The sequence below is a fragment of the Clupea harengus genome, chromosome 21, assembly GCF_900700415.2.
Source record: "Clupea harengus chromosome 21, Ch_v2.0.2, whole genome shotgun sequence".
Lineage (NCBI taxonomy): Eukaryota > Metazoa > Chordata > Actinopteri > Clupeiformes > Clupeidae > Clupea > Clupea harengus.
In genome coordinates, this window is record NC_045172.1 from 8,197,129 (window position 1) to 8,211,986 (window position 14,858).

The 14,858-nt window shown below is 44.1% G+C and overlaps 1 protein-coding gene and 1 non-coding gene across 2 annotated transcripts; one reads left to right on the forward strand and one right to left on the reverse strand.

Moving 5' to 3' along the window:
* Positions 1-345: 345 nt before the first annotated feature.
* On the reverse strand, positions 346-12,771 carry htr2ab (5-hydroxytryptamine (serotonin) receptor 2A, genome duplicate b). The gene is made up of 3 exons (XM_012823386.3): positions 11,938-12,771; positions 4,527-4,727; positions 346-3,248 (listed from the first exon to the last, which is right to left on the reverse strand). The coding sequence occupies exons 1-3, from the start codon at positions 12,359-12,361 to the stop codon at positions 2,416-2,418; spliced, it is 1,458 nt and encodes a 485-aa protein (XP_012678840.1). The 5' UTR covers positions 12,362-12,771; the 3' UTR covers positions 346-2,415.
* Positions 809-890, forward strand: trnas-cga. Its single transcript has one exon. It is a non-coding gene; the product is annotated as a tRNA-Ser (tRNA).
* Positions 12,772-14,858: the final 2,087 nt, after the last annotated feature.

Consider the following 14,858-nt stretch of genomic DNA (forward strand, 5'->3'; position numbering starts at 1 on the left):
CAATTTGCGTCATTTTCGTTGTGTCATGAAATTGAAATATGAGTAATTATAACAACGTTAGTTTTGGTGTAGCAAGCTAGCCAGTTTAATTAGACATGATTCAACTAATCAAGAGCTATGCATCTGGGAATGAATAAAGGTGCAGTACTTTACAGTAGAACTGTTAAAGGGGGGGGCGCCAGGAGTGAAGCTTGCCTAGGGTGCCAAATGTGCTAGGGCCGGCCCTGCTGACATGCCATCGTTAAGGTTATGGCAAACCGAATAACACGCAATACATTTTTAACATTTTTTTTTTTTTTTTAAATCTGTATGTTTTTTTGTGTACGTCAGTATGCAAGTTCAATGGGGGGGGGGGGGGGGGGGGGCAATCCGTACAGTTTACGGGAAATCTGTGTAGGTTGACATATGCGAATACTGCCTAATTACTTGCGAGACGGTTCGTTTTGGTACAGAGAAGAACAAGAACACTGCAATAATTACTTGCGAGATGGTTGATTTTGTTCCAAAGAACAAGAACACTGCACTAATTACTTGCGAGATGGTTGTTTTGGTACAGAGAAGAACAAGAACACTGCACTATTTACTCGCGAGATGGTTGTTTTGGTACAGAGAAGAACAAGAACACTGCACCAATTACTTGCGAGATGGTTGTTTTGGTACAGAGAAGAACAAGAACACTGCACTATTTACTCGCGAGATGGTTGTTTTGGTACAGAGAAGAACAAGAACACTGCACCAATTACTTGCATGACGGTTGGTTTCGATACAGAGAAGAACAAGAACACTGCACTGCGCACGCGCTCTTGCAGTCACGGTGGCCGAGAGGTTAAGGCGTTGGACTCGAAATCCAATGGGGTTTCCCCGCACAGGTTCGAATCCTGTTCGTGACGACTCTTTTTTTTTTACATGAGAAAACATATACGAATCAATACCGTCATCTGACAGAGCAACTATCTATCTATGCAAGTCGATGCATTCACAGACAGCCACGTAATTGAGTGAATCCCACTAGTGCAGGCATAGGTGACTTCATTGTGGACCCCAGAATAGTTCTTAACATGACCACTAGGTGGCATGTTGATGCCGATTTTGAAGATGATTTAAATTGACACATATACTCTGGGGGTATTTGCATATATTTTTAGACTACCAGATGTTATGACCTAATCAAGTGAGAGTTAAAAGCTGATTGTTTGGTGTTTAGTCTGACTGCTGAGAGTGTAATGGCAGAAGTCCAAGCATACACAGGCACAACATATCTCTTTAATAATCTGACATTTATACGTTGTTTCTATACAGCCATTACAGAGCCAATGTTGTGAGACGTACCGTGGTGAAATAAGTCTCTCCTTTGCCCCATCCATGAGTCTGTGTTTTGGCATCAAGCATTTTTATGGTCCTGTAAGAAACAGTTATCAGGTCGCAGAGATGCGTAAGAACGCATCGCCAAGATTCAGCAACAGCACATTACATTAGTCTGTCACAAAACCATAAAGTAGGCTAAGACGCAACCCGGCTTTAAGGCTAATAACAAGGAGTGGATTTACTCACAGTAGGCCTAGTCTATTACACAAGTTTCATGTTCAAAAACTGAACACTGGTGTGAAGAAAGAGCTTGTTGGAAAGTATGAAAGGTTAAATTCAAACGGGATACCCAAAACATCAGAAGCTGGTTTCAAACTAGCATATGTGACTAACAAACCCCATAAATCAACACGCCGTTGGCTAGATAGGAGAGTTCGAGGTCAGTCATTTTTTAGGTCTTGAGAGAAGCTTCACGTCACCCATTTTCCGTCCAATTAGATGAGATCCAGGTACACTCACGAGTCCCATAGGAACAATTATACCGAGAGCAGGCTCCTACCGTTGGTGTCGGTGTACCCTACAGTCTTCTCAAAATAACAACACTAACGATACTGGACGCTGCAACAGAGTATTTATGATCCCCCTTCTCTCCCCCCTCTAAAATTAAAGAGGAGAGGCCTTCTTGATTAAAATAATAAACACCTTAATTGAGAGCCATGCTAATTATGCCATGAAGTCTCCCACAGAGAGCAAAGCGTGCCACTTCTCATTGGCTGAAAATAATCACATCAGACCTATCTAGTGGAGAGTAGGCTATGCTGTCACCTTAAATGTATTCAGTCTCATTTATCCCAAGGCATGTGTTAGCCTATACAATTAAGTACTTCATTATGGCTGAAACCTTAACAAACCATCCAAAGCTGCTTTAGAAAAATAAGATAAAACACACAACACATACAAAAAACGATACATTGTGTAGACATTATGTACATCATGTATTTTATGATAAGTAAAATCAAATCATGTTAAGTTTCAGTCACTGTAACCTACGGTGATCTCCCCTCTTGCAGGGCAAATGCAGCATGTATCCTTTGGACCAACCTCCAAGTGCTAAACATGGCTTATACTCTCTTCTGGTTCATACCCAGTGCGGGATTTAGGGGAGTGTAGTGCATTCATTCCTATAGATCCTCCAAGGTCACAGGTCTCTGTGGCCCTCCTGAGCGCCCTGTCGCCCCTCAGGTGTATCCGCGAGGAGCTGAAGGCTAGTGGGGGGATGGTGTTCACTAGGATGAACTGCAGCGGCCTCCTCTCCTCCCTGCAACGGCAGCGCACGTAGCGGGCAAAGGCGGCGCGGTACGTCTTGTTGAAGAGCGTGTAGACCAGGGGGTTGACGGCCGACGACATGTAGCCCACCCACACAAAGATGTTCAGCAGCATCTCCATGAGGCTTTGGGGGCATATGGTGGGGTTGCATGCCACAGCCAACACGTTGGTCACAAAAAACGGGCACCACATGGCCACGAACAGGAAGAAGACGATGCCCAGGACCTTGGAGGCCTTCTGCTCGTTGCTGATGGACTGCATGGTGCGCCGGCCAAATGGGGCAACGCCGGACGCCATGGGGACGGTGGCGTCGCCGCCATCGCGGCTAAGCGAGCGCTGGAGGAAGAGGCGCTCGGAGGAGAGCGAGCCGCGGGGGAGGAACCCCAGGGCGGACGACCACTTGGGGCGGGGCACCAGCTGGTCCAAACAAAGCGTGGCCTCGCTCTGCAGGGCGCGGATGGTCAGGAAGTACGTGACCAGCATGATGGTGAGGGGGATGAAGAACGCCACGAAGGAGCCAATCAGGACGAAGCTGCCGTCCATCATCTGGCAGCTTCTGCCGTGGATGAACTTGGATTGGTTCCGTAGGCCCAGCACTGGGATGGGTAAGGAGATTACTGCAGAAAAAGACCGAGGGTCCAAGGGGGAGCAAGGGGATGAATTAAAGTCAATAATACTCAGGTATTTCAGGCCGATTACTTCAGACATAATCTCTTGATGAATCGGTGGTATAATTGTGATAAATGCATTTATCTCAAGTCGGTTAGATTACTGCAACGCACTCTATGCTGATCTAACAAAACAGATGTTAAACAAACTTCAACTTATCCAAAATGCAGCTGCTAGAATAGTCACTAGATAATCAAAATTGAATCATATCACCCCTGTTCTTAAATCACTTCACTGGCTCCCTGTAAAACAAAGTATTCAGTTCAAAATACTCCTTCTTGTCTATAAATCTTTTTATGATCCAGCGCGTTGCTTAAGGTCCTCCAGTAAATGTCTTCTCACGACCCCCAGAATAAACACCAATGCTGCACATGGTGCCTTTAGTTACTGTGCCCCAACCCTCTGGAATAGCCTACCTCTGGAGTTAAGGTCATCGCAATCAGTGCTCTCTTTTAAAAAGGGAATTAAAACTTTTTTATTTTCTTCAGCTTTTAATTCATTACTATAGGTCTTTGTTTTTAACACTTCATTTTATTGTTTTTGTTTTCATGTACAGTATATACATATACATATATTTTTTTTTTATTTTGCTAAGTGTGTTTGTTTATTTTAGATAATTTAATGTCATCTCTCCTCTCAAAGCACATTGTGTCTATGTATGCCATATGAAATGTGCTATATAAATAAACTTGACTTGATAAATGATTTTTCAGGTTCTACTCAGGTATTTCTGGCCCAGTACTTCAGACATCATATCTTGAACATAAGAGGAGTCGGTGTTTTAGTGATAAATGATTCTTCTGGTTCTATTTACTTGTTGTAAATCAGGATTCATTTAGTCATTGTTGGTCTTCAGACCAGTATCATGCAATGTGAATTTCTCCTTATATAGACCTAACAAAGACCCTTTTGGATCTGTGTTCAGCAATAGCTTTTGATTTATCTCAGTGCGAAAGATTGCTTGTGAATTGGTTTGCTAATGGCACTGCTCTTCTGCTTATGACTTAGACATAACAGTATTATAGTACCAAAACCTTCTTCTTTTTTTTTTACAATATTGTGTATAGTGCTGTGGTCTGCAACAAGTTTCATCCAGCCACAGTACCCAGGAACTTCAGTGTTTAATCTTCAGTCACTTAATTGTGTTGTGTAGAGTACCTGACCTGTTTAGATGTTTAGATTGCAGTAGAATTGGATTCTAACACCAACTGGACTTCGGCACTCACCCACAGAAATTGTCCAGGCGGCGCTGATCTTGATGCGGGCTCTGGTTCTGGAGTTGGAGCGGCTGTGGTGGATGGGATTGCGGATGCCGATGTAGCGGTCCAGAGAGATGGCACACAGGTGCATGATGGAGGCTGTGGACAGCAGGACGTCCAGAAAGATCCAGATTGGACAGAGAGTTGAGGGGAGGGGCCAGCTGTAATCTGCAAAACAGATTATTTATTTCACATTAGTCAACGTGACCAAACCATGAAGGCCATTGTTAAACCATTAACTAGGCTACGTTAAATTCTATGGTTTGTAGATGAAGTACTGAATTGCTGCTTAGTTAAAATATTCAATTCATTATTTATTTATGAAAAGTCATGAACCTCAGTGGTTACAAAGCTTGAGTAAAACTGCAGCAAGTCCAGTAGTTAATGACTAAGTACTACAATGGGTAAGGTGTTATTTTTTTCCAAATGTAACCATAGACAAGGACTAGATCTATCAACTCATGAAAGTCTGCATGCTGTTAAGGATTATAGACTCAGACGGTAGGGTGTGTCAAGGATGAAATGCATGGGATGACGGAAGAGATAGGAAGATCTCTCCACATGTCTCCTGAAAATATACACTAATTAAATTGTTCAAATAAACAGTTCCCACGGGACTACTCATCCAGGTCTAGCGTATCTGAAAGATTACTGCTGTGCAAACAGAGTGACAGCTAGGTATGTGTGACTCCAGCATATATAAATATGCCATCAGAGGAAACTGTCCTCTGCATTTTTTGTACTTTGGATGTAAGTGTAGCAATACTGTAGTGAAGAATAAGAACACATAGGAATGTCCCAAAGCCCCAACATGAGCCTGAAACTCATTTCTGGTTCAGACAGGATTAAGTGTGTTGGTCTGAACAGTAAAATAAAAAATATTCAGTGCATACACAAGAGGTGTCACGACTTGGGATCTCTGTCACGAGTTGGGACCTCCGGACCTCTAGAGGCCGCCAACTAGAGAGGCTTTTGGTGTGGTTATGTCTGTACATGTGCTTCCTGTGTTTGTTATACCTGTACATGTGCTTTGGTTGACTTCCTGTGTCTGTTTCCCTTCCATTGTTTCCACCTGTCTGCTTGTTAGTTAATTGGTCACATGACCAATTAAGAGGTGTATTTATACCCGGTTGTTTTTGGTGTTCTTTTCGGTGACTTACTCGTTTGTGTTCTGGTCAGTACTGGCTTCTAGCTTTCATGTTTCTTGTTTCAGGTGTCGAGTCTCTCAGGGCTCTGTAGTCTATCAAGGCTCTCAAGTCTCAAGTTTGCTAGTTCCAGTTTTATTGTCTAAGTCATAGTCTTTGTTAATCTCTTGTTTTTCCTAGTCTTGGTAGAATCAACTTCTCTGTTTTTGCTCTGTTTTTGACTGTCTTCTGAGCGTTTGGATTATTCCTTTTTGTGTTTTTGGATTTTCCCTGTTATGGAGAAGTGATTAAAAAGACAATTCCTGCAAGCATCTAGCACTTGGGTCCTACTTCCTGCATTAGCTCAGTGAGCTTCTCTCTGGACCAGAGAACCAGCGGCCAGGGTTCGCTTCCCGAGCCTGGCCCTGACAAGAGGAGGCTTTCCTTTCACTTGGGGAGTAAAAGCAAAGAGGTTTTTAACACTCAAAGTAATGTTGTTTTCCATCACGGGTTCCCTCGATGTTTTCTTTCTTCTGTAAATTGTAGAGTGAAGTGCTAGAACAGACAGTGTTGTGCTGTGCTGTGCTGTGCTGGGTGCTCTTGGCTCGAGGGATGAGCCGTTTGCTGTGTGCAGCTACCAAGCTTATTACATCCCATCAGTGAAGCTGCAGCCATCTCGTTCTGACCCAGAGACACACACACCGCCACTAAGGTCTGCGGGCGTGTCGTGGAGGCAGGCAGTGGACTGGCAGTGTGTGTGTGGGCACAGGGGGAGGGGGTGTGGGTGGAGGGAGAATGTCCTCTCAATTTCAATCTCGATTGCTGTATGTGTATTTTGTTCCTCGTTCCCTCCCTGCTTCAGAGTTAAATTATGGTGACTGTTACATAATGTTATTGCATCATGAAAAATGATGCTCACTTGTTTGTAGTCAAAGATATGAGAGTGTGATGGTATCTCAGCGGCTCCGAGGGGTTGTGACGCAGGAGTGGAGATAACTGAGTTACTGGAGAGAGAATAAAAGATGAACAGACCGCAGGTGCACGGAACAAATTCACAACAGCCTCTCTACCACAAACTGGAAATGTACTGCCCAACTGCATGTTGCTCGTCGGATGTTTTGTGATTGATCGGTTGGATTCGGATCGATTCAGTCGGACCAGGCTGTAATAGATACCTAGATGCTGATTATAGAACAACAGAGTGTCCATGAAATTGGTCTTTTTTTGTCTTATCTGATTCAGTACTAGCTATCAGTCAGTTTGCTTATTTGATCAGCCTAAACACTGTGGTTAACCCATTATTGACTCTGGCTTTCTTTTCTTTCAGTTGCCATCACCCCAACCATCAGGGATCATTTAGATGCTTATGAGAGAACATCAGAGCGTCCATGAGTGTTCTTCATAGCCAATGAGCTTTCGCACCTCAGGGCATCTTCTCCATAGCCAAACGAGCCGGGCATAACACGCCTCACTCACAGGCAGCTTCTGCCCAAGAGGGGCTTTCTACATGAATGCTGCTATATCCTGCCTTCCCATGCCAGGAGGATCTTAACTCCATGCACACACATGGAAGCGGGGCCAACAGACTTTAGCGGATCATTACAAATCTAGAACACTCTTTTTGGCAACATCTCTTAACATGAAGTAACACCATAATAAACAGCAGGGTTGTAGATTAACTCTGCATAAAAAAACAGCGGGATGATAATCACAAAAGGGTTTAAATCAAACTCACGTGTGTGTATAATATGTACTACTAAGTGGTAATGTACTGATGTAATATGCACAGAAGTGCTATAAATATGTCCATATGTGTTCTTCCAAAAGCCTTGCCTAGCCTTCTGTTGCGTTGAAATTTGGAAAGGAACTAAATAAATTAATAAATATTTTTGGTTGTACAGACGATCTGTCGGATAACAATAGGCACCTCACTGCATAGAATTGGATGATCAGAGGGGAGGGGGGTACAGGAAATAAAACAACAGACTGATGAGCAGAGAATAATGGATGACAGTAGGAGTATTCAAGTGTGTGCATGCTCTCTTTCTCTGTGTGTGTGGTGTGTGTGTGAGAGAGTGTGGGTTTGTGTGTGCATATGTGAGTGTGACAGAGTGAGTTTCTGACTGTTTCATCCGAGATTGTGAGACTTTAACCTTATGGGGAAAAAAAGCTCAAAGTGATGCTGAGATTTATACTTTTGATCATTTCCTTCAACAGGAAAGGGAAATGTCAAAAAATCTCCTTGAGAGGCAGAAAATGTTGCTGGGCAACAGAGAGAGAGAGCTAGAGAGAGAGAGAGAGATGTACATGCAGCACCTCATCATACGTCTTTTACACCGGGCTCTTTGTAGCTTCACCTTATCACCCAGCTGTTGCTGATACAGATTTAGACCTCTGCATACAAAACCTCTTGCTTATTGCCCGGCATGAAAGCTTGACCCTCTCCCGAGCCTGGCTCCAGTCTTAGCCTCTCTGGCCCCAATCAGGAAGCATCACCTCAACCCTTCGGTCCGATCACCGCTCAGGCTGCATCATTACCGAGTAATTAATTCAGCATCAAAGCCACAGATGGAGGCGAGCAAGGGGATTCTTCATCTCGCATGAGGAAATCACGGCGCGCCCGACACACCGCTACTAATTCCAGACACGCCAGACGGCCAAGTGTGCTCTCATTACACGCCGAAAGTCATCAGCAGCTAATTATGCACCACAACCCAATTACGATGCCCACACTTCCGCCTCTGTGAGAAATAAAAGAGTGAGCCAACTTGTTGGAAGGGGGCAACTCTCCGTGGCCCCTACGTCAGACAAGGAGCAACCCACACACAACAAGCTCTCTCCTGACTTGGCTGATGCTGTATTATTTGAATCCTTGTTTGTAAGTCAACCATTTGTACATACTCTCTCTCTCTCTCTTTCTCCCTCTCTCTCCATCTTATAGGCTTCTCTCCTGGAAGAATGAGTGGGTGATGTATGTATGTGTGTAGGGAGGGGGGGGGGGTACTGGGCATTGAGCTAGCAGCATATTCCTGTGATGAATGGCCGCCTGTGGCAGCCTGAGTTAAAAGCTTGCCTTTCTGAGCGGTTTGGATATGGATGCAGGTGGACATTGCGGCAGAGAGATAAGAGTGGAGTGGCATTAACAGTGCCACACAGACGGCCACCAGGCAGGCTAATGCGCTCATGAGTGCGTCACGGGAGCCCTGCCCCCGCTGGTGGTCTGTGGCTGAGGCTGTAGACAGGCAGGCCAGTGGATGAGGCAATGTGAGGAGAGAGAGAGGGGCTCTTTGTGGGAAATCGCATATAACTGCCTTTTCCCAGGCGGTGTGTAGGAATGGAGTTCAGTGATAAAACACTAGGCTGTACATCAGCCAGTCAGGGGGTTAAACAAAAGTTGGAAAAGGGAAGTGCCTTTTTATTTTCATTCTCAAACTCTGTAGGACATTTTATATAGGAGTTGAAATCTGCAGAGGATGTATTTCATCTGTCACCACATCTTCTAATGAATTCTCACCATCTGAATAACTTCTGTTTGAATTTTAATCATTGATATTTCCGGCCACCTGTTATGGTTGATGTGGTCCACCTTGAGTGAATGTTCCTCAGTCTGTCTGTCCAATAAAACAGCTGTTTTACCTCTCACTGTTATGCTAATGGACTGTGGTCTGACATCTCTCATCTGCTGCCTAAACCTGGTGACAGCAGGCAGTGTTGCTTTGCCATGCCCCATTAACCACTGCGAGTAATCTTTTAATCTGAATGACCGTCTGCCTCTTCACCACCCTTTGACCAGTCTTCCCACCCCTGGTCAGCATTAAGCCACGTGAGACGTAGTGACAGGACATGGCAACGAGGAGACATAGTGACAGATACCAAGTGGTTGCCGTGGCATTGGAGTGATGGAGCACCATGACGAGCGTTGCCATCCACAGATGGCGGAAGAGCAGTGAGGTCACCGAGGAGTCGTCTGGTATTACCTGACCACCGGACCAACAAATATGGCATGTATTAGTGACAGGTTTTAATTGGTTACTGATAAAAATGTATTAATGATGTGTTCATTGATAAAACATTAAATCTGTACACTGTCACTTTTCAAGTGGTCATCATCATTCAAAATGACACATAAATTACACATCAAGCCCAATGGAGATATACAAGAATTTAAGGTCTACATATATTTCTATGGAGTTACCTTTGTATAATATAAATTAATCGAAAGTATAATGTGTGAATCAAAAGCATGCAGAGGACTTAATATGGCATTACATTTGAGCTATTCTTTAAAAGTATTTCTAGAAGTATCTCTCTGTCTCCCTCTTATTGGACTTTCCAACACCTGGACACTTTCAACAACATTAGTTTCAACATCAATTATTGGACAACTGCAGATTAACTGAAGTAAATGTGTGTGCCTGACTCCCAAAGCCATTTAGTGTGCATGGCAGTTTGCCTCGTGGAGCGCAAACACAGAAGGATCTGTGCAAGTGAGGATGAATATTCCAGACTCCATCACAAGATTTCCTCTGGAGACACACTAAGCAGGTTTGATCTGAGTCACCCTGTCTCATGCAAATGAACTGTGCATCCAGGGACTGTGATCCAGACCATAAAACAGTCAGAAAAGAAACAAGAGAAAGAAAAGAGGGAGCCTTGAATAGAGGTTTAACAGAATCTGACAGCCCTTCATAAGTCAGGCTCTGGGTAAAACAGGGCTGACAAACAGGATGATTCATCGCCTGTATCTCAGGAGGATGCCTACCGCTCTATCTACCGCAGTGAGAGGGAACACTGGCTGTCACTCAGCAGGTGACTGACCACAGGACGCTGCTGATTTTCTTCGCTCGCTCGCTTGTCAGTACCATCACAATCACTGCCCAGGACACCACAGATAGCCACAGACCCTGGCAAGACAGTACCGTCTCAATCAACACATTACTGCCCAGGACACCACAGATAGCCACAGACCCTGGCAAGACAGTACCGTCTCAATCAACACATTACTGCCCAGGACACCACAGATAGCCACAGACCCTGGCAAGACAGTACCGTCTCAATCAACACATTACTGCCCAGGACACCACAGATAGCCACAGACCCTGGCAAGACAGTACCGTCTCAATCAACACATCAGTGCCCAGGACACCACAGTGAGCTGGAACAGAACCCATAACAGAGTCAGCTGCACTCTGGAACCCAAAACAGAGTCAGCTGCATTGTGGGTTGACATTCTTGTGACGCTGTGAAAAGCAATATTCTCAGCTCCATATAGGGTACTACATATTGTACACAAGAGAGCCTTGAGGAAGGACACATATTGAAATGACGAATGAAAGGCTACTGTTTTGTGAAACGTTTGGTAAAAAATTAAAATAATGAGCCTAGCGGATGTATGTTCTTTCCTACACACATTGGTAATACGACTCTATTTCTGGATTTGGCCACTGTAAGGATTTGACCTGCCTTGAGGAAAATTTCAAAAACACTTGATTTATCTACATGTTTTGTTCAGTTTGGATAAGCCTGTTTCTTTATTATTATTATTATTATTATTATTATAATAATAATAATAAATAATGAAAGATACTTTATTAAAACAACTGAAACCAAATGTATACTGACCTGAAACCCCTGCATGGTTTAAATTACAACTAATACTTACTTACTAATAATTACTAATACTCATTGATTCTATTTTGTATGTTCCCTTTCAAATGTAATGTCCCCTCAAAATTGCATTAAAAGACTGTAGATATGATTGTGCTAAAAGCACTTCACCATAGCTGTGCCATATCTTATTTCATTCTTTTGTGTGCACAGAATAACAAAGGGCGTTCTCCAACAGAGTCAGGGTCTGAGATGTGTAAGCCTGAGTCACTCAAACACACACACTCAAAGCTATGGCAGAATAAACTGATCCAAGATGTCCAATAGTACACACATTGGCAGCCTGCCTGTCTTGTTTTGACAATTGTTTTGCCTAGACGTATTTCCAGGTTCATGTTTTGAACATTTCTCTCATGAAATAGAAATTTCGACGTACAATGTTTTCATATCAGAGACTGGTTTGGATCAGAATGTCGAGGGATCTCCACACCACCTTCTCCACTATTGTGCACACTTCCTGGGCACACGGCATTTCTCTTTACCTTTCGTTTACTTACACCACACCTCTGAGACACAAACAAACACACACACACACCTCTGAGACACATACACATACACATACACACACACACACACTCTGAACCCACCATACAGGATGTTGACCATGGCAATGGGCATAACCAGGAGGCCCAGCAGCAGGTCCGCAGCGGCCAACGACATCAGGAAGTAGTTGGTGGCGTTGTGCAGCTTCCTCTCCAGTGTGACGGCCATGATAACCAGTATGTTGCCAGTGACGGTGATGATGATGGCCACCAGGATCAGCAGCGCCACCCAGTTCTTCGGCGATTGGGTCGCCGAGGCAACGCACCCTGACCCTGACGTCTTGTTCATGTCTGCTGTCCTGTTGCACTCCAAAGACTCATTGTGGAATACATATCCAAGAACCACCTCTGCCTCAGAGGACAAGACTTCAGAGCCAAAAGGGGGTAATGTCATGGCAGAGATGAGTGAGGACATCAATCTTGATTGGTTGTTCTGGTGTGCCATCATGGCAAAGCCTTCAACCCTCATGGCACCAGGATCATTGGATGGACATTATATGGCAACCAGACACCGTGGCTGCATGATCCTTTTTCCCCATTGGAATTTCCATCCAGGTTGTGCTGTTATCCACACACATGACTGCCCACATACATGAGAGTGGCTGACAAGGAATCATCTTGTTGTAGTCATAAAGAGCCGTACGAGAAGGAAGTCCTTTCAGGGCGACAGCTTCTCTCTTTGCAGCTTCAGGCGATGCAAGCTTTGTGTAGTCGTATCCGTTGTAATCCAACGTTAGCACTTGTTTGTGTATTTCTTCTGGTCGGAAGAAACAGAGAGAGCCAGAAGAAGCTCACCCTGAGAGAGAGAGAGAAAGAGAGAGAAAGAGTGAGAGAGGCGAGAGAGTGAGCAAAGTGTAAAACAGTGTGAACACTTATTCAGCCAGACAAACATAAAGCACAAGAAACAAGAAAAAGGGAAAATAACCCAAAGGCAATTGCTTTGTTTTAATCCCTCAGGAATCCTGTGGGATAACCCACTCAACCAGATGCACCTGCTTGTGTGTAAGGCACAACACACACACACACACACACACACACACATACACAGCTGTGCGCACACAGTCAGAAAACACATGTACAGACACGCATGAATAAATGCACAACAATGCACACTGCCACAGAGGTAAGGTCATGCGTGAGAGGTGTAAACTAAACTCACACTTCACACAGTCACACACACCCTTATACGCGTACAACGACTCCAAAATGGCATGACAGTCGTTGTAAAAAAGAAGCTGTTGGTTGTAATAAAAGTCACAGATCTGAATCTACAGGACTTAGATGTGCAGTCATTAAAGAGCTATTATAATAACACAGATGGGTGCTGTTTTACCAGCAGGGTTGGGAAGGTTACTTTTGAAATGTAATATAGGTTACAGATTACTGGTTGGTCAGTTAAAAATGTAATGAGTAATGTTGCTATTTTAATGACTTAATCAAAGTAATGTAACTTATTACATTTGATCATTTTCAATTACTTTTTGATTGGCAGATGAGAAGCAGCCATATGCTGCCATATGAATGGACCCTGTTCACCAGATACTGAAGTCACAGAACAACACTGAAAGACAGTATTCTATCTCATCGATAACTGTCACACTCAGCACACTAAGCCTGTTTTACCAGATGGACAATGCTCAGCAGACACGCACACTGCTTTAACATATTGACCGGACTAGCGGTCAAAATAGATGAATACTGCACTACCTCAGTGACTGACACAGATGCATACTTTTTTACTTGACAGTCAGTGCTGACACTAAACACTGATTTTGCTTTACCTGATAGAGCACTCGTACTCATACATAGATGCATTCTGCTTTGAACAGTTTGATAAAACTCAATTCCACTCAGATTCACTAATTTAATATACTGAAAGGCAGCACTCAACACACACACACACACACATATATATAATAATATAATCAATTTACCTCATTGATAACACTTACACAGATCCATACTACTTTACCTCATAGAACTCAACAGCTGTATTTTGCTTTACTCTCACACAGGTGCACACACACTGCCTTACCTCACAGACAGCAACAGAGGAGTTCTCAGTGTCCGTCTCTCCCGCTCAGCAGAATCTCCAGTCTCTGATGGAGATTAACACGTCCTTTCCCCTTCAGTTCTCTCTCTTCATCTCTCATCTTTTGCAGCTGATGTGTTTCTCTCTCTCTCTCTCTCTCTCCCTCCACCTCTTTCTCTGTCAGCTCTCTGCTTACCTCCCTGGGTCTGAGTACCTCAGCAAGTCCCCACCACTCACCTCTCATTCTCACTCTCCACACGACCATCTCCCCCTCCCACTCCTTGCTCCCTCCTCTTTTTCTCCCCTTTCCCTCTTTTTCTAACCTCTCTCCTTCGCTCTCTCCCACTCTCTTCTTTTCTTTCTCTGACATCATCTCTCTCTCTTTCCCCTTCACTCTTTTTTTCTGACCTCTTCTTTCTCTTTGTCCCACACCCTCTCTCCCTCTCCTACTCTCTCTCTCTCTGTCTCTCTTTCTCACTCTTGAACAATCTTACTCAATGCTTCGCTGCAAAGCCAGGCAGGTTGTGTGAGTTCCGTAGTGGTTCTCGAGAGAGCAGTTCTCTCCACATTCACGTTCTTCTTTAATACTTTTCAGCTGAGCGAGGCCAATTTCCATACCCTTTGCACATGTCCTCTCTCTCTCTCTCTCAAACACACACACACACACACACACGCACACACACACATTTCAGATGTACAGATGCACTGGCATACAGTGTGCTGTGATGCGCTGTTGGCAAGACTCATCTGCTCCACTAAAGCGCCAACTCCTCAACCACTGAGTGATGAGAGAGAGGGTGACAGACATGCATTGTAAAGAGAGAACAAAACAGACGTTTGATGACAGACGGTTACATGTTGCCGTGACGCCATAGAGCTGTCACTGGGAATCAAATATTCACACAAAGTAAGACTAGGACTTATCCAACGCCTG

Excerpts from the sequence above, each read along its gene's own strand:
- htr2ab (XM_012823386.3), bottom strand. The coding sequence starts at position 12,361 with ATGAGGGTTGAAGGCTTTGCCATGATGGCACACCAGAACAACCAATCA. Across the intron at positions 4,728-11,937 it reads CATGGTCAACATCCTGTATG|ATTACAGCTGGCCCCTCCCC; the intron begins GTGGGTTCAGAG and ends TCTGTTTTGCAG. Across the intron at positions 3,249-4,526 it reads CGCCTGGACAATTTCTGTGG|TAATCTCCTTACCCATCCCA; the intron begins GTGAGTGCCGAA and ends CTTTTTCTGCAG.